The sequence below is a fragment of the Balaenoptera physalus genome (assembly GCF_965194825.1).
Source record: "Balaenoptera physalus genome assembly, chromosome: 1".
NCBI lineage: Eukaryota > Metazoa > Chordata > Mammalia > Artiodactyla > Balaenopteridae > Balaenoptera > Balaenoptera physalus.
This window is the reverse complement of record NC_138882.1, coordinates 46,799,908-46,825,965: the sequence shown is the minus strand read 5'-3', so window position 1 is coordinate 46,825,965 and position 26,058 is coordinate 46,799,908. Positions and strand designations below refer to the sequence as shown.

The following is a 26,058-nucleotide window of genomic DNA, read 5'->3' as shown; positions in this document are numbered from 1 at the left end:
TTTATAAACATTGTTTTAATGAATGCACATTATTTTTATTGATGGGCCCTACTGTTCTTAATATTTACCCCATAGACATCTATATTATATCCAAATTTTTTCTCTTATTCACAACATTAGGATGGAAATCTGTATCTGTCCCTCTATTTCCTTAGATTCCTAGTAATAGATAAACTGAGTTAAAAGGAAATAAACCATTTTAAGGCTTTAATGTATACTGCTGAATTGATTTCTAAAAAGATTGAACAAACTTAATACTTCTGTTAGCAGTAAAAATAAAACAAAAATAAGCACAAACTGATGAAAAGTACATGGAAAAGAGCTTGTTATATAAAATTTTGGTGAATATTTTATTGCCCAGTTTCTTGGAAAGGAATGTAAATCTGTGTTTTGTACGTTTGGGGGAGAATTAGATTTCTGGGTCTTGAATGAGGCACTCCTGTGTATGTATGGTGTCCGATATTTATTTTCACTACTCCCAGTGATGGAGATAATTTAACAACGCTCCCTTCAGGGTTAGAATACACATATGGGAGGGAGTAGTAAGGCGAGGGTGGGTGGGAATTCCTTCACCTTTGTGTTCGAGTCTAGCAGCCTGATTCTTCTATTTTTCAGTATCTCTAGTTTGAGTCTGGGGGTTCCCACTCTCCAATTATCAAAGTAGAAAAAGTGGATGATTGTCCTACAATATGTGTAGGGAAATTTCCATCAAAATAAATGCAAATAAAGTCATGTGGATTCAGTAGGTAGAGAAGTTGGTGGAAGTTGAGGTCATTCTCATCTGCATCTATTTTCTCAATGAAATATATGTGGTGAGGTCATCACGTGAGTGACGGTAGGAGCATAGGATATTTGAAAAGAAAGGTGGTGTGAAACTGTAGTCTCAGAGTGGGAAAATAAAGTAGCTAGAGAAATGTGGTTGGAATTGCGGGAAGTACTGAATCTCATTTGAGATTTGTGTTCATGATTTAAAGTCAGGCCAGTCAGCACTGGTGGTGTGATTTCATCCAGTTCCAACAGCTACTTAAGTTTAGGTGAAAATCAGTGAGTAGTTAGGTTTAATAAGATTTAAAGTTTTGCCAAATTTGTTCAAAAGAGGAAGAGACATTAATGGTGGGTAAATTGGTAAGTGAGGTCATGGGGAGGGGTGATGGATTCTGAGAAACGGGAAGAATCAGTGGATTGGAGGTCCTGAAGAACTATCCAAGTGAGTGGCCAAGACTGAGTTGAAAGTAATGATTAGAGACTGAGATCACAGGGCTTTAAAAATATTTACATATTTTATTAAATATTAATATTAACGTAATAAGACAATTGGGGCTGGAATTCTCTTAGCTCAAGACCTCAGGTAAGAAAGGACTAATGAACGGATTAGTCCTTCTAAAGGTAGCAGCTGTCTGGGACTGCCTTGAGAACTTCATCTACTCTACAGATGGAGGAAGCTGGATGGGAGAGTGGGGAAAGGGAGTTTAGGACAAGCTAGCTGGCAGTGTTTGTCAGATTGCCTCTCGACCCAAGGTCAATGGCTTTTCCCAGAAATTGGGAAAAGATAAAGTAGGGGGTTCCCGTGTAGGATGTGCCTCCAGTTTCTGCAGAACTCCAACACCAGCGTGGTGATGGTGGTGGTGGTGGTGGGAGGGTAGCAGCCAGTCCCTTGGTGTTAAGTTCTTCTTCCTCTATTTAGTGACTTTGGTTCTCTCCCTTAACCTGTGAGGACGGTTTTCAATCTTTTCATTTTAAGAAACCCCATCCTACTATTACATCCAAAGTATTTTTTCAATATTACCTGCTGCTGCTATTTCTTAAGACAGTACCACTTCTTAAGACAGCTGAGACTGGAACAAGGATAGAAATGCGCTCTAACACCATAGGACTTCTAAAGTTATTTCTCCCACTATCATCTGGGATGATGAGTGCATTCTTTTATGGATTAAGAGAATCCCCAGGGTTCTATCAATCAGTGGCCTCCCATTGACTACTTCACTGTAAAGGATGGATGGAAACTATAGACCTCCAGGCTTATTAGGGTAAGTTAAGAGCAAGGCTTTGAGAAGTATAAGCCTTCCTAGCAGGTAGATGCTGACACTTACTAGTTTCAACCCTTAAATTACTTAGCTTCTCTTAGTAGATGATAGACCTCTTAAAGCTTGCTTTACCCAGAAAAGAGAAGCAACCTCCCCTTTGAAATCTTCCAAGAGATACTCCTGGATCCTTTACCTCTTCCTGAAATAGCGGTGCTTTGTCCTAGAGGAATGGAGGCATGCTGAGACTGGAATTAATGCCCAGAGAACCTGAGAATGGATGCAAACATTTCTAAACTTCAATCCCAGGTGGGGAGAAAGTGGTCAGGTGGGAAGGTAGTGGCTGAGCAAAAGGTGAGCAGAAACTGAAATGGGGGTGGAAGGAGGGGTGAGAAGGACTGAGAAAGGAAGGGAGAAGATGGCATACCAGAAGGAGCATAGGCTCTGGAAATAAACCAGGGCTCCCTTTCCATTGCCCAGGCACAAAAATGTTGGACTTCGCGTAAGATGCTTAGAACTTGTTCAACTCTCAGTTTGCTGATCTTTAAAGAAAACAATTATCAATAAATAATAGTGATTGATTGATTATTATCAATCAGATCTTTCAAGACATCTGTGTTCAGAAACCCTGGAACAGTACAGATGAAAAGCATAGTATCACAGTACCTGAAAGTGGCTGCTAAATGAAATGGTCTCACTGGAATTAACAGGAAAGGTCAGTATTACTCTTGATGACAATATTAAAAGGACAAATGATTGATTGATTTTATTAAATATTAGTAAACTCAAAACATAAACACGTTACCAATATTGACACTGTGAATTACTAACTCCACTCTGAGGGTCCTAGTTGAGTTGTGGAACTGTTCAACATATGTCTGTGTGTCTATACTCTAAGCTGTTCCCCAAATTTACTCTCCTAGGGTAAAATGAAAATTAAAGGGAAGACAGTGGTGAAAAAAATTTAAAGATATCAAAGTATAAAGATATGCAAAGTGATGCTAAAAATTAAAATTAAAACTAGACCAGCATATTTACATATTTTATTAATCTTTACAATCAGTCATTATAATCAAATACACAATTATATACAAGGATTATATACATTTTGCCCAGACTTTTACATCACAGTACATAGTTTCCCTTAGAAATATTGTATACATTTATCACCAAACAATAAAATCCAACAACAGTAGTGTTACAGCACCTGTTAGTACAGACATCTTTTTCATAAATTACATCATAAGAAAATATACGGCTGTAAATTGGGCTTTTAAAAATGTCTTTTATAAAATCTGAACATACAATATTTCATTCACAGAATGTTTTTTTTTTTTTCTATGTTCTGACTGAAGCCTTGTGCATAAAACGACCGGTTGGAATATTTATTAAATGCCCCCACCCCCGCCTCTACAATTATAAGCACTATTTGAATTACTGACGCTGAGCTTTCTTTATGATGAATTTGGCATGGGGTTTGGTGAGGGAACAAATGCTGGTTTTACTGTTATAAGGGCTGTGAGATGATGGTAATTTAAATTAATAAAATCTCAAGAGAGCATATTAGAGAAATTAAAATCACAGAGTGCACAATTTTTTATTTTACCCTCTAACAAACACTGTGAAGAAAAAGGGAAAAGTATAATGTTAAAAAAAAATTGTTCTGAAACAATTGTATTCTTGTTGGAAGCCTATTAAAAGTTAAAAAGAAAAAAGAAAACCTACCCAACAAAATATCCCATCCCAAACATATCCGGTAAATTACAATTCTTTCACATCTAAAACTTCATGGGAAAAGCACTGCAAATTAGGGTATATCATTTTAATGGACCTTCCTAAGCAGAAAAAACTGTAACTATTTTTAGTAGGTAAACAAGTGAAGTTTTAAAACTTGAAAATACCTGAATTAAATACTTTCTCTAATATCTAACTTTGAACTTTCAGATAAAATCCTTACTTGATTCCAGGTTTGTAAACATTGTATAAATCCTTCTTAGTCAATCAATTTTATGGCTGTGGTGATCACTTCAGCTCTATCTCTATGCAGTCAGCATCTAACTGAGGTAGACCAGATGTTTCTAAAATTCAGGGTTACATAGAATCCCCTGAATCTTTAGGAAGTAAATTAAATGCTATAAAGATTTTAAAACAAAACGTTAAAAAAAATGCCTAATGATGTTGAAATTTTTTAATGAAATAAAAAACAACTTTGTGGCAGTATGTCAATTAAGAATGGAGAGTCAATGACTGACAATGTTGGAGTTTTGAAGCTGAACACTATACCTTCTTTTCCTAGCTAGGGAAAAATCACGTATAATTCCTTCTGGGTATTAAGTATAATTTGTTAAATTTTTTTCCTTTTGTTTCTTTTTCTTTAAGGATTCATTTTTCTAAACAAGCCAGCAATTTGCTTCTAAACCACAATGAATGGCAACAACTCCCCCTAATGGCCAAAGAAAGGGTAAGTGGCAGTAAGCTGGCTTTTCCTTGTATGCCACAAGATCTCTGCTGGAAATAAAATTATGTTGCTTTGATAACTTAGACAATTTAGATTTAGACAACAATGGCTCTGAGATACAAAAAGAAAATCAAATCAATGTATATAAGGCTTCTGTAATCCAAGTCTTAAAGGAACATCTGCTCCTTTTCTCCAAGCCCCAGTCCTATAAATCAAGGCAAGTCAAGTAATTAAGCTTCAGCTATTTTGGCAGCTTTGCAACTAAGATGAACAAAGCACTATGTCTATCCTTCTGTATACTATATGTATTATAGTTCTATCTTCTTACACCAAATTTCACATGCAGAGAGACTAAAAAATATCCTTTTTGGTGTCAGGTTTAATTAAGGGCCAATAAAGGTCTTGTATACTACTCTTTTTTCCCTCCTCAAAGTGAATTCTCTATTAGATTTATTACTCACTGACCCAATTAAGTTTAGCTGGAATTTTTGAAAGCAGCTATTTATCCCCTTATAAAATAACAGTTTACCTGGGATCTAAGACATACTGTACATGAATATACATAACTACAATACAGCACTGCTGTTCTTTTAACAGCTCCATATACAGTTTAAGTTCATCAGTACCTCAAAAACTGTGTTTTAAGAAAAAGGGTTGTTATATAATGTCATGGTACAGAAAAAAGAAATTAAGTCTCAAATATTCCTTTAGAACTGAGTCAGGTAAGTTTAAAAAAATAAATAAAATGAGTAAAGCCATGATTTCAATTACAGGGCTGTCTACAGATATCAACAACAAAGTTTTTAAAACTTAAATGTGGCCAGCAGCAGACTGCCACACACACACACACACACACACACACACACACACACACACACACACACTCACACAAAGGAAAAAAAGTTCTCAGTAAGCTATATGGCTATATGTTAGTTGCTACTGTGTTTTTTACACAGGTTACCATAGACTAATTTTCAAGTCCATATCAGAAGGAATATTTGTTTAAAAAAAAAAGCAAACTTAAAAACCATGATTCAACAGAAAATGTGACAGACTCCTTAGGTGCAACTTTAGAAACTAGTTTCAAAGGAGGAAAAATAGTAGTTACTCCAGAATTTTTAGATCACTACCACAGTTTTATCATGGCTCCCTAAGATAGAAAAATGGAACAAAATGTATTCAGCTATTGGCAACATAGGCCTTGTGGCTCAAAATGCATTCTAAACATGGGATGGAGTAAGGCTGATGGCTAGAGGTAATCACCTCCAACGAAATGAACTGGAAAAGATTTATAATTTACCCTACAAAGATATAACTTTAAGTTCCATTTCAGAGTAGTCACAGCTTTCCTTACGGAAGGCCCAATGGCAAGTTCATATTGCAACATTATAGTTTCTCCCTTGCTCCATTTTTCAAAAGTATTAAGTAACCAATTTCCACGATATATGACCTTTTTACCTGGTCCCAATGATTAGTCTTTATGCAGAGAACTCACTGAGAAAGTACGCTGGCTTCACCTTTGGTTTAAATGAAAAGGATGGATACTGTTAAAGAGGGGGAAAAAAAAATCAAGTCATCTTGATCATGTTACACAATGAAGCAAGTGAAAATGATGAGCAAAGACTGTTTTCACCATGAATGTATTTGCTTCATGACCACTTAGGTCACTTTTGAGTGTTTCTGTGAAGGCAGCATAACCAGAATGCCCAAAATACTCCTATGTGTTTTCCCCAAAGGGCCTCTAACCCCAAAACCAAGAAAACCGAGAGCTTCCTTCAATTAGAAAGCTGTACAAATTTGTATTCCCCACCTCACAGTTAACTGAATTTGTTTCTTATCTACCGTCTAGAGAGTGCAGAAATCTGGTTCCTAGAAATGCCCAATAATCTTTTCCTGGCCTGAGATGCAGCAGGGTGGTGCAATGCTATCACCTGAGGGGGAAACTGTGAGTTTGCATTTTTGATGGGACAGTTATAAACAAGGTCAGTTCTAACACAGCATGTTCCAGATTCCTATGATAACTAACTCTCCCAGTCAGAACGTGGTTGTTCATCACCATACTTAGAGCCTCCCATGAGAGAGCCTGCTTAGTATCAGGGTATCTCTTATCCACAGTTTACCTTTTCTTTTGAAATACCTACCACCAGGTAGACTTTAGTGAGTCAGAGCTCATCCTTCTCCATCATTTCAAATGCTTCTATATCTTCATTCCAGTCTGCTAATATGGAGTCTATAGGTTGGACCTTTTTACCCCAGCTAACATTAGGATTGGAATCCTCCTCAGTTTCTGATTGTTCTTGAAGTTGGTTATCTAAATCTGTACATTCACCATCAAGACTTGTAGTCTCATGGTTTTTCGTGGGATTAGAATTCTGTTCAGAAGGAGAAATGCTTGCAGCATTGTCCGTATCTGCTGGAGACAAAGATTCTGGGTGAGAGTTTAGAGAACTTTCCTCAGGAGACTCCTGATCAACCAAATCAACCTCCTGAGAACTTGATGCAATCTGTTCAGCACTCTGATTCTGAGAATCATTTTCAGAGGATGGTTGTTCTTCATTTTCCATCTCAGGATCTGTATATGAAAGAAACAAACTTCATGCTACTTTCCCCACAAAACATGTACTATCACATTCTCAGAACCATACTGGTTTTGGTAATAAAACAAAAAAATAAAAGTTAAAGAAAATCATGTTAATGCAGAATGACTCTAATAACTAAAAAGACTGCCTTCAATGGGTATTAGTAAATGCCAAGAAATATACTAAACAATACTACTATTAAAATGCATATAAATTTGTATTATGTCTCAGATTTATTAAATATCTAAATTCAGGAAAGCCTGCACATGAGAACATATTAAATAGAATACATTTTATTTATTTAAATTATTTATTTTAAAAATCTTTATTGGAGTATAATTGCTTTACGATGTTGTATTAGTTTCTGCTGTATAACAAAGTGAATCAGCTACACATATACATATATCCCCATATCCCCTCCCTCTTGCATCTCCCTCCCACCCTCCTTATCCCACCCCTCCAGGTGGTCACAAAGCACCGAGCTGATCTCCCTGTGCTATGCAGCTGCTTCCCACTAGCTATCTGTTTTACATTTGGTAGTGTATATATGTCCATGCCACTCTCTCACTTTGTCTCAGCTTACACTTCCCCCTCCCTGTGTCCTCAAGTCCATTCTCTACAACTGCGTCTTTATAAATAGAATACATTTTAAACAGCACATGCCATTGCTGTACTTTAAGATAATATTCTTTGAAAAGTGAAATTCCCACTCAGTAAACCATGAAAATGCAGATAATACAAAACTTTGAATGATTCATGGATATCAATGTGATTGATCAAATACAATACTTTCATAAACACAAAACCAGATTATTTATAAAACTTCTATTTCATTATTGGAGATCTATGAATTCTAAGATATAATCATAAAATCCACTGGAAGGATGAAAAGCAGTTTAAACTTCTTGTAATGAATATATAATAAAACCACTAGAGGCATCTTATTTAGGGTTCCTACAAGAAAGTGCTTAAATATTAGCATCGACACCCACATGCTGCATTCTCCTCAGACTCTGCAGTCAGTTGGTAAAGATCTCCCGAGCGTCCACTGTGTGGCAGGCACTGTGTAAGGTGCTAGGGATAAAACGAGGTGAAAACAAACACCTGACCTGCCCTTCTGAATCTTATAGTCCAGCTGGGGAAAACAACGTTTAGGAATAATCGCACGATAGAAAACCCCGTGACACAAGTCATGGTGTTAGGAAAGAGTAAGGAGATTTGAGGGCTTCCTTCAGAAAGTGATACTTAACTGTGATATAAAAGATAATCAGAGTTAATTAGTCAAAGAAGAAAGGGAAGATGGACTTATAAAACCAGAAAATCTGAAGGAAAATACAGGCATACAGGGAGGTAGAGGAGGGTGTGTATACATAGACCCTGATTAGGCAGGATCACCTGACTAGGGAAGTTTAAGATAGTTCTTAGGTGGGGTTTGTCAGGGGGAAGGAGGGCAAGAGGGAGGAGTCCCCCACACATTCTCTCAGCTGTGGAAAGGGTACATTTTAATTTGACATCAAGGCAAACTATGGTGGGGCCCAAAGGAGAGAAAGCAGTGTCTGGCTGCTTAGAGTTCATTTATGCTAGGCTATGCTAAGTTTGAGGGAGAAGGGAAAGAAGAACGTTCAACTTCGTTTCCAGATTGCATTAATCTAGTTTAGAAGAATAGGAAAAAGTGTAAAGCTATGTCTTCTAGTAATAAAGATTGTGATTTTGGCAAAAAATCACTCTAGGGTTAGATGTTATATAATATTATTTTGGAAATCTAGCTAATAAAATAGAATAAGAAAACAGAATAGTATAGGCTCCAATCAAGATGGCAGCAGCGAAGAACGTGGAACTCACCTCCTCCCACAAATACATCAAAAATACATCTACAAATGGAACAATTCTCACAGAACACCTACTGAACACTGGCAGAAGACCTCAAACACCTGAAAGGACAAGAAAGAGCTCTACGTAAACAGGTAGGACGAAGGGGGAAAAAAAAGAGGAAGTGGGACAGGACCTATGCCCCTGGGAGGGAGCTGAAAAGAGGAAAGGTTCCTGCACCCTGGGAAGCCCCCTCAGATCAGCTGGGACAGAAAGGCAGCTTCAGAGGCGCAGAGGAGAGTGCAACAACCAGTTTGTGGCAGGCAGGAGAGAGACCCGCACAGACCGTCATACCGCTACCCTGCGTGCCCCAGCCCGAGCCGTGTGTCCGCTGGTACAGGCAGGGGCCGAGTACTGACACTCAGAGTTTAGAGGACAGACCTAGGGAGAGGACTGCTGTTGGCTGTGCAGAGAGAGCCTGAAGGGGCTGGAGTGTGGTACGGCTACAGCCGGGGGTGTCTGCGGAAGCCCAGGCCTGCCACAGAACTGACGAGCCATTGTTAAGTGGGGCACAAAGGGCAGGGTGCCATGGCTGCCAGCCTCCGCCTGCACGGACTCCGGGACACCGCACACCAGCCACCGCCTCAGGGGCTCCAGACTCAGCAGATTCCGGCAACCCAGCTGCCGCCTCGGGCTCCCACCTGGGCAGGCTCAGGGGTCCCAGCCACCGCCTAGGCTGGCACCTGCACCAACCACCATCTCGGCAGGACCCAGGAGCAGACGCCAGTGAGCTGCCCACGCACAGAAGCAGGCCTGAAACCACAGCTGAGCCCGAGGGGCCGCGTGACTTAGGAAGCAGGGCTGCAATCTCTCCCTGCAGCTGTGTGAGCTGTGTATTTACACCTCCACTGCCGGCTTTGTAAATTCAGCATCTGCAGGACATCCGAGTAGACAACAGGTGCTCCCATGCTGGGATGGGTCTGGCCTTAGCAGCTGTGGGCTTTGCAGGTGCGTGCACATGGGGGCTGGGCTGGGCCTGGGTTTGAGCTGCCTCCACAGCTCCCACAGCAGGTCCAGGTGTGCAACTACTACAGTCCTGGGACCCGGCTTTAGTGGCTCTGTGCTGGTGGCCTTGTGAAAACAACGCCTGAGGGACACCAGGGCTGACTGCCAGCCTTCCCAAGGTTGAGACGGGGCTCAGAGCAGTGTACTTTGTGAGCCCAGACAATGGGTGACAGGCGACCGCACAGAGCACACTCACTGGCGAACAGCCCTGGCAGAGGAATGCTCAGTGGCTCCTCTCCCTGTGGGAGCGCTCCAACCCCACCTACCTCACACTGCAGCTCAGAAACGGATCTGGGGGCTTCTGCTCCAACAGCTAGGGAACAGACCTAGCCCCTGACAGGGCAGTAACAACCACAGGGCAAAAGAGGAGGCCCCAATCAATATCCAGTGCAGGCTCTGGTCACCACAACACCAGTCACACCTCCTATCAAGGGGATAATGGCCAGGATACACTGAGGAAAGAGGCAACAGGCATCCACACTAAAAACAGCCCTCACACCAAAAAATATTAAACCCACAGAGGCTATACAGGGATGCTCCCACGTAAAAACAGCCCTCCAAGACCACATAGATAATTGTTTCTCCTAAACTCATAGAGCAAGAGAAGTATAAGTAAAATGAAGAAGCAGAGGAACCACTCCCAATTAAAAGATCAAGAGACTTCCCCTGAAAGAACAAACAATGAAACAGGCCTCTTCAGTCTAATAGACATCGAGTTCAAAAAGGAGATAATGAAAATACTGAAGGAGTTAAGAAGGACTATTGATAGAAATGCAGATTACTATTACTAGAAACTATAAAAAGGAACCAAGAAAAATTAGAGAACTCATTCACTGAGACAAAAGCTGAGCTAAAGGCAATGAATAGCAGAAAAAATAATGCAGAAGAACGAATAAGTGATCTGGAAGATAGAATAATGGAAATCAGCCAGTCAGAACAACAGAAAGCCACATGAAAAAAAAAAAAATGAAAGCAATATAAGAATAAATAAAGCATGCCAATGTACACTTAGTAGGGATCCCAGAAGAGAGAGAAAACAGGATTGAAGATGTCTTTGAAGAAATTGTGGCTGAAAACTTGCCAAACCTAAAGAAGGGAACAGATATCCAGGTACAGGAAGCACAGAGGGTCCCAAACAAGATAAACCCAAACAGACCCACACCAAGACATATTATAATAAAAATGGCAAAAGTTAAAGAGAGGATTCTAAAGGCAGCAAGAGAAAAACAGAGTTAATTACAAGGGAAGCCCCATAAGGCTATCAGCTGATTTCTCTACAGAAACGTTGCAGGTCAGAAGGGAGTGGCAAGATACATTCAAAGTCCTAAAAGGGAAAAATGTGAAATGTAGGATACTCTGTCCAGCAAGATTATCAAATTTAAAATCAGAGAGAGAAACAATTTCCCGGACAAGCAAAAACTAAAGGAATACAGCAATATTAAACCTATCCTAAAGGAAACATTGAAAGGTCTTCTCTAGATAGAAAAAAGGTTAGAATCTTTAGGAAAAAAATCATAAATGGAAAGTAAATCATTTAAATAAGCCAGTACACAGATTTTTTAAAATCATAATTAAAAAAAAAATTTCTGTGAAAGCGAATATAACCACAATGAACAGCAAAAGGATGAATGTGAAGATGTAAAAGAGGACATCAAGGTCATAAAATGTGGGGGAGGAGAGTAAGAAAATGTAGATTTTTTTTTTTTTCCTAGAATGTGTTTGAGCCTACATGACTACCAGTCTAAAGCAAGCAGATACAGGAAGGGGTTAATATACTTGAAAAACAAGGTAACCACAAATCAAAAACATACAACAGATTCACAAAAACCAAAACCAGATTTTATGAATCTATCACATACAATAGATTCATAAAACAAAAGAAAATCATCAGACCACAAAAGGAAAAACCGAAAGAAAAAGAAAGGGACAAAGAAGAAATATAAAATCAACAGGAAAACAAGGTTTAAAATGGTAATAAATACATATCTATCAATAATTACCTTAAATGTCAATGGACCAAATGCTCCAATCAAAAGAGACAGAGTGGCAGGTTAGATTAAAAAACACAACGGCCTAAAATATGCTGTCTACAAGAGACCCACTTTAGAGCAAAGGACACACATAGATTGAAAATGAGGAGATGGAAAAAGATATCTCATGCAAATGGAAATGACAAGAAAGCAGGGGTCGCAATACTCTTTATCAGACAAAATAGACTTTAAAACAAAGGCTATAAAGAAAGATGAAGGACACTATATAATGATAAAATGATCAATACAAGGAGAGGATATTACACTCATCAACATATATGCACCCAATATAGCACCCAAATACATAAAATAAACACTAACAGACATAAAGGGAGAAACTGATGGGAATAAAATAATAGTAGGAAACTTTAACACCCCACTCACATCAATAAACAGATCTTTGAGACAGAAAATCAATAAGGCAACAGAGATCCTAAATAATACAATAGAACAGTTAGACTTAATTGATATTTTCAGGCCATTACACCCCAAAAAAGCAGAATACACATTCTTTTCAAGTGCACATGGAACATTCTCTAAGATTGACCACATACTAGGCCACAAAACAAGCCTCAGAAAATTTAAGAGTATAAAAATTATTTCAAGCATCTTTACTGACCACAACAGCATGAAACTAGAAAACAATCACAAGAAAAGAAATGAGAAAAAACAATTACATGGAGACTAAACCACATGCTACTACAAAACCAATGGGACAATGATGAAATAAAAAAAAAAATTAAAAAATAAATTGATGCATTTCCCCAGTGGTCCAGTGGTAAAGAATCTGCCTTCCAATGCAGGGGACGTGGGTTCAACTCCTGGTCAGGGAACTAAGATCCCAAATGCCGTGGGGCAACTAAGCTGGGTGCCACAACTACTGAGCCCACAGGCCTCAACTAGAGAGGCTGTGTGCCGCAACTACAGAGCCCACGCACTCTGGAGCCTGAGTGTCATAACTACAGAGAGAAAACCCACACACCACAACTAGAGAGAAGCCCGTTTGCTGAAATGAAGATCCCACGTGCCTCAACTAAGACCTGACACAGTCAAAAATAAAAAATAAAATAAATACTTTGAGGTAAATGACAATGAAAACACAACCATACAAATAACATAGGATGTAGCAAAAGAAGCTCTTAGAGGGAAGTTCATAGTGATACAGGCCTTCTTTAAGAAACAAGAAAAGTCTCAAATAAACAACCTAACCCACCACCTAAAAGAATTAGAAAAAGAACAAAGAAAACCTAAAGTCAACAGAAGGAAGGAGATAAGAAAGATCAGAGAGGAAATAAATAGAGATTAGAAAAAACAATAAAAAAAATAATCAGGGAGGAATCAAGATGGCAGAGGAGTAGGACGTGGAGCTTACCTTCTGCCACAAATACATCAAAAACACATCTACAAGTGGAACGATTCACACAGAACATCTACTGAATGCTGGCAGAACTCAGACTTCCGAAAGGGCAAGAAAACCTCCACGTAAACAGGTGGGATGAAAGAAAAAAGAAAAACAAAAAGAGAGAAAGGAATCATGATGGGACTTGTGCCCCAGGGAGGGAGCTGTGAAGAAGGAAACGTTCCCCCACCCTGGGAAGTCCCCTCACCAGTGGGGAGATCAGCCTGGACAGAGGGGTGCTTCGGAGACTCAGAGGAGAGTGCAGCAACCAGTTTGCAGAAGGCAAAACGGACAGAGTCGTGCACAGATGGTTGGTACCACCACCCTACGTTCCCCTGAGATGCCTGAGATGCTCATCTGCTGGTACGGACAGGGGGCTGGATGCTGAAGCTCTGGCTTTGGAGGTCAGACCCAGGGAGAGGACCAAGGGTTGGCTGCAGGGAGACAGCCTGAAGAGGCTGGAGTGTGGCAGCTGAGGATGCACTTGGAAGAGGTCTGGGCCTGACAGAGAAGCAAGGCATCATTGTTGGGGGGCACACGAGGAGAGGTATGGGACTGCCATAGGAGCTTCTTTCTGTGCGTGTGGGCTCTCAGGCAACAGGACGCCACCTACACGAACTCCAGGTGCAGGCACGAGCCACTGCCGCCATTGTGGGCTCCAGAGATGGGCATGGGCCATCGCCACAGCTAAAGAACCTGTGAGCAGGCACCAAGTGCTGCCCCAGCTGTCCCGGGAGTGTGCCAGCCACCTCCACCATTGGGAAACCTGCAAGCAGGCGCCATTCACTTTCCCTCCTGCCCCGGGACGTTGCCACTACTGGGAGATACAGCAGTGGGTGCGAAGCACTGATCCTGCTGTCCCGGGAGTGCATGGGCAGCTGCTGACACTAGGCGACCCAGGAGCAGGCGCCAGTTGCTGCCCCTGCTGTTCCAGGGGTGCATGGGCCACTGGTGCAGTTAGGGGACCCACGAGCAGACTGCAAGCACTTGCCCCCGCTGTTCTGGGCACTCACAGCCCACTGCCACTGCTGGGAGTCCCGCAGGTGGGCATGAATTGCTGCCCCCACCGTACAGGGAATGCACACAGGCCACTGCACCTAAACATCCCATATCAAGGGGATAACGGCCAGCACACGCTTAGGAAAGAAGCAGCAAGCATCCAAACTAAAAGCACCCCTTGATTCCGGACATGATGGTGGAGTAGAAGGACTTGAGCTCACCTCTTCTCATGAAAACACTAAAGCCACAACTAACTGCTGAACAACCATCAACAAAAGACTGGAACCTACCAAAAAAGGTACATCCAAAGACAAAGAAGAAGCTACAATGAGATGGTAGGAGGAGCTTTTGCAATATAATCAAATCTCATAGTCACCAGATGGGCAACCCACAAAACTGGAAAATCATTATATGGCAGAGGTACTCCCGCAGCAGTAAGTTCTGAGCCCCTCATCAGGCTCCCCAGCCTGGGGAGCTGGCATTGGGAGGCGGAGCCCCCAGAGCATTTGGCTTCAAAGCCTGGCAGGACTTGAGTGCAGGAGCTCCACAGGACTGGAGGAAACAGAGATTCCACTCTTGAGGGTGTACACAAGATTTCACGTGCACTAGGACACAGCATAAACTGGTGACTCCATAGGAGCCAGGGCTAGACCTACATGAGGATCTTGGAGGGTCTACTGGGGAGGTGGGGGTTGGATGTGGCTCACTGTGGGGGCAAGGACACTGGTGGTGGAGGCTCCAGGGAATATTGATTGGCTGAGCTCTCCTGGAGGTCGCCATTTTGGTACTGAGACATGGCCCCACCCAACAGCCTGCAGGCTCCAGTGGTGGAACGCCTCGGCCAAACAATCAGCAGGGGTGGAACACAGCTCCACCTATCAGCAGACAGGCTGCCTGAAATTGTACTGAGCTCACAGCCACCTCTACACACACCCCTTGACATGGCCCTGCCCACCAGAGGGACAAGACCCAGCTCCACCAACCAGTGGAGAGCCCAGTCCCTCCCACCAGGAAGCCTGCACAAGCCACTGGACCAACCTCACCCACCAGGGAACAGACACCAGAAGCAAGAGGAACTACAATCCTGCAGCCTGTGGAAAGGAGACCACAAACACAGTAAGTTAGACAAAATGAGACAGCAGAGAAATATGTTTTAGACAGAGGAACAAGATAAAAACCCAGAAAAACAACTAAGTGAATTAGAGATAGTCAATCTACCTGAAAAAGAATTCAGAGTAATGACAGTAAAGGTGGTCCAAGATCTCGGAAAAAGAATGGAGGCACAGACCAAGAAGATACAAGAAATGTTTAACAAAGACATAGAAGACTTAAAGAATAGAGATGAATAATACAATAACTGAAATGAAAAAATACACTAGAAGGAAACAATAGCAGAATAAATGAGGCAGAAGAACGAGTAAGTGTGCTGGAAGACACAGCAGTGGAAATCACTGCCGTGGAACAGAATAAAGAAAAAAGAATGAAAAGAAGTGACGACAGTCTAAGGGACCTCTGGGACAACATTAAACACACCAGCATTTGCATTATAGGGGTCCCAGAAGGAGAAGAGAGAGAGAAAGGACCTGACAAAATATTTGAAGAGATAATAGCTGAAAACTTCCTTAACATGAGAAAGGAAACATTCACTCAACTCCAGGAAGTGCAGAGAGTCATATAAAGTGATGAAAGGAAAGAACCTACAACCAAGAATACTCTACCCATCAAGGCTCTTGTTCAGATTTGATGGAGAAATCAAAAGCTTTACAGACAAGCAAAAGCTAAGAGAATTCAGCACCAACAAACCAGCTCTACAACAAATCCTAAAGCAAGTTCTCTAGGTGGAAAAGAAAAGGCCTACAACTAGAAACAAGAAAATTACGAATGGGAAAGCTCACCAGTAAAGGCAAACATAAAGTAAAGGTAGGAAATCATCCACACAAAAATATGATATCAAAACGAGCAATCATGAGAAGAGAGTACAAATGCAGGACACTGGAAATGCATTTGAAATTAAGAGACCAGCAACTTTAAAAAGTCTTCTGTGTATATACAGATAGATAGATAGATAGAGAGATATAGATATAGACTCCTATATCAAAACCTCATGAGAACCACAAACCAAAAATCTACAATATATACACACACAAAAAAGAAAAAGCAACCCAAATGTAACACTAAAGATAGTCATTAAATCACAAGAGATACACACACAAAAAAGAAAAAGCAATCCAAACATAACACTAAAGATAGTCATCAAATCACAAGAGAAGAGAGCAAAAGAGGAAGGGAAGAAAACAGACCTACAAAAACAATTCCTAAACAATTAACAAAATGGCAATAAGAACATACATATCAATAATTACCTTAAATGTAAATGGATTAAATGCTCCAACCAAAAGACATAGACTGGCTGAAGGGATACAAAAACAAGACCCCTATATATGTTGTCTACAAGAGACCCACTTCAGATCTAGAGACACATACAGACTGAAAGCGAGGGAATGGAAAAAGATATTCACAAGTGGAAATCAAAAGAAAACTGGAGTAGCAATACTCATATCAGACAAAATAGACTTTAAAACAAAGACTATTACAAAAGACAAAGAAGGACACTACATAACAATCAAGGGATCAATCAAAGGAGAAGATATAACAATTGTAAATATATATGCACCCAACATAGGAGCACCTCAATACATAAGGCAAACGCTAACGGCCATAAAAGAAGAAATCAATAGTAACACAATAATAGTGGGGGCATTTAACACCCCACTTTCATCAACAGACAGATCATCCAGACAGAAAATCTATACAGAAACACAGGCCTTATATGACACATTAGACCAAACAGACTTGACATTTACAGAACATTCCATCCAAAAGCAGCAGAATACACTTTCTTCTCAAGTGCACATGGAAAATTTTCCAGACTAGATCACATCATGGGCCACAATTCAAGCCTCAGTAAATTTAAGAAAACTGAGATCATATCAAGCATCTTTTCAAACCGCAACACTATGAGATTAGAAATCAATTTCAAGAAAAAAACTGTAAAAAACACAAACACGTGGAGGCTAAACAATATGTTACTAAACAACCAATGGATCACTGAAGAAATCAAAGAGGAAATCAAAGAATACCAAGAGAAATGACAATGAAAACATGACAATCCAAAACCTATGGGATGCAGCAAAAGCAGTTCTAAGAGGAAAGTTTATAGTAGTCTTACCTCAGGAAACAAGAAAAATCTCCAAAAAGCAACCTAACCTTACACCTAAAGCAACTAGACAAAGAACAAACAAAACTAAAAGTTAGAAGGAAAGAAATCATAAATATCAGAGCAGAAATAAATGAAATGGAGATGAAGAAAACAATAGAGAAGATCAATGATACTAAAAGCTGGTTCCTTGAGAAGATAAACAAAATTGATAAACCATTAGCAAGACTCATCAAGAAAAGAAGGGAGAGGGCTCAAGTCAATAAAATTAGAAATGAAAAAGAAGTTACAATGGATACCACAGAAATAAATACAAAGGATCGTAAAAGACTACTACAAGCAACTATATTCCAATAAAATGGACAACCTAGAAGAAACGGACTTCGTAGAAAGGTACAACCTTCCAAGACTGAACCAGGAAGAAACAGAAAATATGAACAGACCAATCACAAGTACTGAAATTGAAACTGTGATTAAAAAACTTTCAACAAACAGAAGTCCAGCACCAGATGGCTTCACAGGTGAATTCTATCAAACATTTAGAAACTGAAACTCTTCCAAAAAATTGCAGAGGAAGGAACACTCCCAAACTCATTCTATGAGGCCATCATCACCCTGATACCAAAACCAGATAAAGATACCACAAAAAAAGATTACAGGCCAATATCACTGATAAATATAGATGCAAAAATCCTCTGCAAAATACTAGCAAATTGAATCCAACAATACATTAAAAGGATCAGACACCATGTTCAAGTGGGATTTATCCCATGGATGCAAGGATTCTTCAACATATGCAAATCAATTATTGTGATATACCACATTAACGAACTAAAGAATAAAAAACATATGATCATCTCAATAGATGCAAGAAAAGCTTCTGACAAAATATGACACGCATTTATGATAAAAACTCTCCAGAAAGTGGGAATACAGGGAGCCTACCTCAACGTAATAAAGGCCATATATGACAAACCCACACCTAACATCACTCTCAACAGTAAAAAGCTGAAAACATTTCCTCTAAGATCAGGAACAAGACAAGGATGTCCACTCTCACCACTTTTATTCAACATAGTTTTGGAAGTCCATAGTTTTGGCAATCAGAGAAGAAAAGAAATAAAAGGAATCCAAATTGGAAAAGAAGAAGTAAAACTGTCACTGTGTGCAGACGACATGATACTATACATAGAAAATCCTAAAGAGGCTACCAGAAAACTACTAGAGCTCATCAATAAATTCAGTAAAGTTGCAGGATACAAAATTAAAACATAGAAATCTCTTGCATTCCTATACACTAACAACAAAAGATCAGAAAGAGAAATCAAGGAAACAATCCCATTTATCATCACACCAAAAAGAATAAAATACCTTGGAATAAGCCTACCTAAGGAGGCAAAAGACCTGTCCTCTGAAAACTATAAGATGTTGACGAAAGAAATCAAAGATGACTCAAACAAATGGAAAAATATACCATGTTCTCGGATTGGAAAAATCAATATTGTCAAAATGACTATACTTCCCAAAGCAATCTACAGATTCAATGCAATCCCTATCAAATTATCAGTGTCATTTTTCACAAAACTAGAACAAAAAAATTTTAAATCTGTATAGAAATACAAAAGACCCCAAATAGCCAAAGCAATCCTGAGAAGGAAAAATTGAGTTGGAGGATTCAGATTCCCTGACTTCAAACTATACTACAAAGATATAGTAATCAAAATTGTATGGTACTGGCACAAAAACAGAAATACAGATCAATGGAACAGGACAGAAAGCCCAGAAATATATCCACACACCTATGGTCAATTAATCTATGACAAAGGAGGCAAGAATATACAACAGAGAAAAGACAGTCTCTTAAATAAGTGGTGTTAGGAAAACTGGACAACTACACGTAATAGAATGAAATAAGAACATTCTCTAACACTACACACAAAAATAAACTCAAAATGGATTAAAGACCTAAATGTAAAGCAGGATACTGTAAAACTCTTAGAGGAAAACACAGGCAGAACACTCTTTGACATAAATCGTAGCAATATCTTTTTGGATCCACCTCCTAGGGTAATGAAAATAAAAATAAAAATAAAAATAAACAAATGGGACCTAATTTAACTTAAACACTTCTGCACAACAAAGGAAACCATAAAGAAAATGAAAAGACAACCCACAGAATGGGAGAAAATATTTGCAAATGATGCTACTGATAAGGGATTCATCTCCAAAATACACAAGCAGCTCATGCAGCTCAATATCCAAAAAACAAACAACCCAATCAAAAAATGGGCAGAAGATCTAAACAGACATTTCTCCAAAGAAGACATACAGATGGCCAATTGGCACATGAAAAGATGCTCAACACTGCTAATTATTAGTGAAATGTAAATCAAAACTACAATGAGGTGTCACCTACACAGGTCAGAATGGCCATCATCAAAAAGTCTACAAACAATAAATGCTGGAGAGGGTGTGGAGAAAAGGGAACCCTCCTACACTACTGGTGGGAATGTAAATTGGTGCAGCCACTATGGAGAACAGTATGGAGGTTCCTTAAAAAACCAAAAATAGAACTACCATATGATCCAGCAATCCCACTCCTGGGCATATATCTGGAGAAAACCATAATTTGAAAAGATATATGCACCCCGGGGAGACCTTCAAGATGGCGGAAGAGTAAGACGTGGAGATCACCATCCTCCCCACAAATACATCAGAAATACATCTACATGTGGAACAACCCCTAAAGAACACCTACTGAATGCTGGCAGGAGACCTCAGACCTCCCAAAAGGCAAGAAACTCCCCACGTACCTGGGTAGGGCAAAAGAAAAAACAGAGACAAAAGAATAGGGACGGGACCTGCACCAGTGGGAGGGAGCTGTGAAGGAGGAAAAGTTTCCACACACTAGGAAGCCCCTTCACTGGTGGAGACAGCGGGTGGCGGGGAGGGGTGGAAGCTTCGGAGCCACGGAGGAAAGTGCAGCAACAGGGGTGCAGAGGGCAAAGCAGAGAGAGACAGATTCCCGAGGTGCTGACCAGCACTCACCAGCCCAAGAGGCTTGTCTGCTCAACCACTGGGGCAGGTGGGGGCTGGGAGCTGAGGCTCCGGCTTCTGAGGTCAGATCCCAGGGACAGGACTGGGGTTGGCTGCGTGAACACAGCCTGAAGGGGGCTAGTGTGCCACAGCTAGCCGGGAGGGAGTATGGGAAAAAGTCTGCAACTGCCGAAGAGGCAAGAGACTTTTTCTTGCCTCTTTGTTTTGCGGTGCATGAGGAGAGGGGATTCAGAGCACTGCCTAAATAAGCTCCAGAGATGGGCGCGAGCCGCGGCTATCAGCAAGGACCCCAGAGATGGGCATGAGACACTAAGGCTGCTCCTGCAGCCACCAAGAAGCCTGTGTGCAAGCACAGGTCACTCTCCACACCTCCCCTCCCAGGAGCCTGTGCAGCCCATCACTGCCAGGGTCCCATGATCCAGGGACAACTTCCTCGGGAGAAAATACGGCGTGCCACAGGCTGGTGCAACATCATGCTGGCCTCTGCCGCCGCAGGCTCGCCCCGCATTCCGTACCCCTCCCTACCCCCCACCTGAGTGAGCCAGAGTCCCCTAATTAGCTGCTATTTTAACCCCATCCTGTCTGAGTGGGAACAGATGCCCTCAGGTGACCTACACGCAGAGGTGGGGCCAATCCAAAGCTGAACCCCAGGAGGTGTGGGAACAAAGAAGAGACATGGAAATTTCTCCCAGCAGCCTCAGGAGCAGCAGATTAAAGCTCCACAATCAACTTGATGTAACTGCATCTGTGAGATACCTGAATAGACAACGAATCATCCCAAATTGAGGAGGTGGACTTTGGGAGCAAGATATATTATGTTTTCCCCTTTTCCTGTTTTTGTGAGTGTGTATGTGTATGCTTCTGTGTGAGATTTTGTCTGTATAGCTTTGTTTTCACCATTTGTCCTAGGGTTCTGTCCATTTGTCCTAGGGTTCTGTCCATCCTTTTTTTTTTTTTTTTACCTTAAAAAAATTTTTTTTCTAATAATTATTCTTTATTTTTTATTTTAATAACTTTATTTTATTTTATCCTACTTTATTTTATTTTATTTTATTCTCTCTTTCTTCTTTCTTTTCTTCCTTTCTTTCTCTTTCTTTCTTTCTTTCTTTCTTTCTTTCTTTCTTTCTTTCTTTCTTTCTCTTTCTCTCTTTCTCTCTTTCTTTCTTTTTTATTTTTTTCTCCCTCTTATTCTGAGCCGTGTGGATGAAAGGCTCTTGGTGCTCCAGCCAGGCATCAGGGCTGTGCCTCTGAGGTGGGAAAGCCAACTTCAGGACACTGGTCCACAAGAGACCTCCCAGCTCCACGTAATATCAAATGGTGAAAATCTCCCAGAGATCTCCATCTCAACGATAGACCCAGCTCCACTCAAGGACCAGAAAGCTACAGTGCTGGACACCCTATGCCAAAGAAATAGCAAGACAGGAACACAACCCCACCCACTAGCAGAAATCCCGCCTAAAATCATAATAAGGTCACAGACACCCCAAAACACACCACCAGACGTGGAACTGCCCACAAGAAAGACAAGATCCAGCCTCATCCACCGGAACACAGGCACTAGTCCCCTCCACCAGGAAGCCTACACAACCCACTGAACCAACCTTAGCCACTGGGGACAGACACCAAAAACAACGGGAACTACGAACCTGCAGCCTGCAAAAAGGAGACCCCAAAACACAGTAAGTTAAGCAAAATGAGAAGACAGAGAAACACAAAGCAGACAAAGGAGCAAGGTAAAAACCCACCAGACCAAACAAATGAAGAGGAAATAGGCAGTCTACCTGAAAAAGAATTCAGAGTAATGATAGTAAAGATGATCCAAAATCTTGGAAACAGAATGGAGAAAATACAAGAAACATTTAACATGGACCTAGAAGAACTAAAGAGCAAACAATGATGAGCAACACAACAAATGAAATTCAAAATTCTCTAGAAGGGCTCAATAGCAGAATAACTGAGGCAGAAGAACGGGTAAGTGACCTGTAAGATAAAATAGTGGAAATTACTGCAGAGCAGAATAAGGAAAAAAGAACGAAATGAATTGAGGACAGTTTCAGAGACCTCAGGGACAACATTATACACACCAACATTCAAATTATAGGGGTCCCAGAAGAAGAAGAGAAAAAGAAAGGGACTGAGAAAATATTTGAAGAGATTATAGCTGAAAACTTCCCTAATATGGGAAAGGAAATAGTTAATCAAGTCCAGGAAGCGCAGAGAGTCCCACACAGGATAAATCTAAGGAGAAACACACCAAGACACATATTAATCAAGCTATCAAAAATTAAATACAAAGAAAAACTATTAAAAGCAGCAAGGGAAAAATAACAAATAACATACAAGGGAATCCCCATAAGGTTAACAGCTGATCTTTCAGCAGAAACTCTGCAAGCCAGAAGGGAGTGGCGGAACATATTTAAAGTGATGAAAGGGAAGAAACTACAACCAAGATTACTCTACCCAGCAAGGATCTCATTCAGATTCGAGGGAGAAATTAAAACCTTTACAGACAAGCAAAAGCTAAGAGAATTCAGCACCACCAAACCAACTTTACAACAAATGCTAGAGGAACTTCTCTAAGCAGGAAAAACAAGAGAAGGAAAAGACCTACAATAAGAAACCCAAAACAATTAAGAAAATGGTAATAGGAACATATATATCGATAATTACCTTAAATGTAAATGGATTAAATGGTCCAACCAAAAGATATAGATTGGCTGAATGGATACAAAAACAAGACCCATATATATGCTGTCTACAAGAGACCCACTTCAGATGTAGGGACACATGCAGACTGAGAATGAGGGGATGGAAAAAGATATTCCATGCAAATGGAAATCAAAAGAAAGCTGGAGTAGCAACTCTCATATCAGACAAAATAGACTTTAAAATAAAGACTATTACAAGAGACAAAGAAGGACACTACATAACGATCAAGGGATCAATCCAAGAAGAAGATATAACAATTGTAAATATTTATGCACCCAACATAGCAGCACCTCAATACATAAGGCAAATGCTAACAGCCATAAAAGGGGAAATCGACAGTAACACAATCATAGTAGGGGACTTTAACACCCCACTTTCACTAATGGACATCATCCAAAATGAAAGTAAATAAGGAAACACAAGCTTTAAATGATACATTAAACAAGATGGACTTAATTGATATTTATAGGACATTCCATCCAAAAACAACAGAACACACTTTCTTCTCAAGTGCTCATGGAACACTCTCCAAGATAGATCATATCTTGGGTCACAAATCAAGCCTTGGTAAACTTAAGAAAATTGAAATTGTATCAAGTATCTTTTCCAACCACAACGCTATGAGATTAGAAATGAATTACAGGGAAAAAAAACGTAAAAAATACAAACACATGGAGGCTAAACAATACACTACTTAATAACCAAGAGATCACTGAAGAAATCAAAGAGGAAATCAGAAAATACCTAGAAACAAATGACAATGAAAACACGACGATCCAAAACCTATGGGATGCAGCAAAAGCAGTTCTAAGAGGGAAGAATATAGCAATACAATCCTACCTTAAGAAACAAAAAACATCTCAAATAAACAACCTAACCTTATACCCAAAGCAATTAGAGAAAGAAGAACAAAAAAACCCCAAAGTTAGCAGAAGGAAAGAAATCATAAAGATCAGATCAGAAATAAATGAAAAAGAAATGAAGGAAACAATAGCAAAGATCAATAAAACTATAAGCTGGTTCTTTGAGAAGATAAACAAAATTGATAAACCATTAGCCAGACTCATCAAGAAAAAAAGGGAGAAAACTCAAATCAATAGAATTAGAAATGAAAAAGGAGAAGTAACAACTGACGCTGCAGAAATACAAAGGATCACGACAGATTACTACAAGCAACAACTATATGCCAATAAAATGGATAACCTGGAAGAACTGGACAAATTCTTAGAAAAGCACAACCTCTGAGACTGAACCAGGAAGAAACAGAAAATATAAACAGACCAATGTGATTGGTCTGAACTGAACTATGATTCAATTTCAACTGAAATTGAAACTGTGATTAAAAACCTTCCAACAAACAAAAGCCCAGGACCAGATGGCTTCACAGGCGAATTCTATCAAACATTTAGAGAAGAGATAACACCTCTCCTTCTCAAACTCTTCCAAAATATAGCAGAGGGAGGAACACTCCCAAAATCATTCTACGAGACCACCATCACTGTGATACCAAAACCAGACAAAGATGTCACAAAGAAAGAAAAGTACAGGCCAATATCACTGATGAACAAAGATGCAAAAATCCTCAACAAAATACTAGCAAACAGAATCCATCAGCACATTAAAAGGATCATACACCACGATCAAGTGGGGTTATCCCAGGAATGCAACGATTCTTCAATATACGCAAATCAATCAATGTGATACACCATATTAACAAACTGAAGAATAAAAACCATATGATCATCTCAAAAGATGCAGAAAAAGCTTTCAACAAAATTCAACACCCATTTATGATAAAAACCCTCCAGAAACTAGGCATAGAGCGGACTTACCTCAACATAATAAAGGCCATATATGACAAACCCACAGCAAACATCATCCTCAATGGTGAAAAACTGAAACCATTTCCACTAAGATCAGGAACAAGACAAGGATGTCCACTCTCACCACTATTGTTCAACATAGTTTTGGAAGTCCTAGCCACGGCAACCAGAGAAGAAAAAGAAATAAAAGGAATACAAATTGGAAAAGAAGAAGTAAAACTGTCACTGTTTGCAGATGACATGATACTATACATAGAGAATCCTAAAGATGCCACCAGAAAACTACTAGAGCTAATCAATGAATTTGGTAAAGTAGCAGGATACAAAATTAATGCACAGAAATCTCTTGCATTCCTATACACTAATGATGAAAAATCTGAAAGTGAAATTAAGGAAACACTCCCATTTACCACTGCAACAAAAAGAATAAAATACCTAGGAATAAACCTACCTAAGGAGACAAAAGACCTGTATGCAGAAAACTATAAGACACTGATGAAAGAAATTAAAGATGATACAAATAGATGGAGAGATATACCATGTTCTTGGAATGGAAGAATCAACACTGTGAAAATGACTACACTACCCAAAGCAATCTACAGAGTCAATGCAATCCTTATCAAACTACCACTGGCATTTTTCACAGAACTAGAACAAAAAAATTTCACAATTTGTATGGAAACACAAAAGACCCCGAATAGCCAAAGCAATCTTGAGAAAGAAAAACGGAGCTGGAGGAATCAGGCTCCCCGACTTCAGAGTATACTACAAAGCTACAGTAATCAAGACAGTATGGTACTGGCACAAAAACAGAAATATAGATCAATGGAACAGGATAGAAAGCCCAAAGATAAACCCACACACATATGCTCATCTTATTTTTGATACAGGA

The 26,058-nt window shown here is 40.0% G+C and overlaps 1 protein-coding gene and 1 long non-coding RNA gene across 5 annotated transcripts in view; one reads left to right on the top strand and one right to left on the bottom strand.

Moving 5' to 3' along the window:
- Positions 1-5,358, top strand: part of LOC309666517 — a 48,991-nt gene extending 43,633 nt beyond the window's left edge. The window contains exon 2 of the long non-coding RNA XR_014267130.1: positions 2,621-5,358. This is a non-coding gene — a long non-coding RNA (uncharacterized lncRNA). The remainder of the gene's footprint in view (positions 1-2,620) is intronic.
- EDEM3 (ER degradation enhancing alpha-mannosidase like protein 3) overlaps positions 3,051-26,058 on the bottom strand; it is an 80,563-nt gene continuing 57,555 nt past the window's right edge. For all 4 annotated transcript variants that reach the window (XM_082472780.1, XM_082472781.1, XM_082472782.1 and 1 more), the window contains one exon: positions 3,051-7,051. In XM_082472780.1, the coding sequence (XP_082328906.1) occupies positions 6,642-7,051 (410 nt within the window). In that variant the 3' untranslated portion in view covers positions 3,051-6,641. The remainder of the gene's footprint in view (positions 7,052-26,058) is intronic.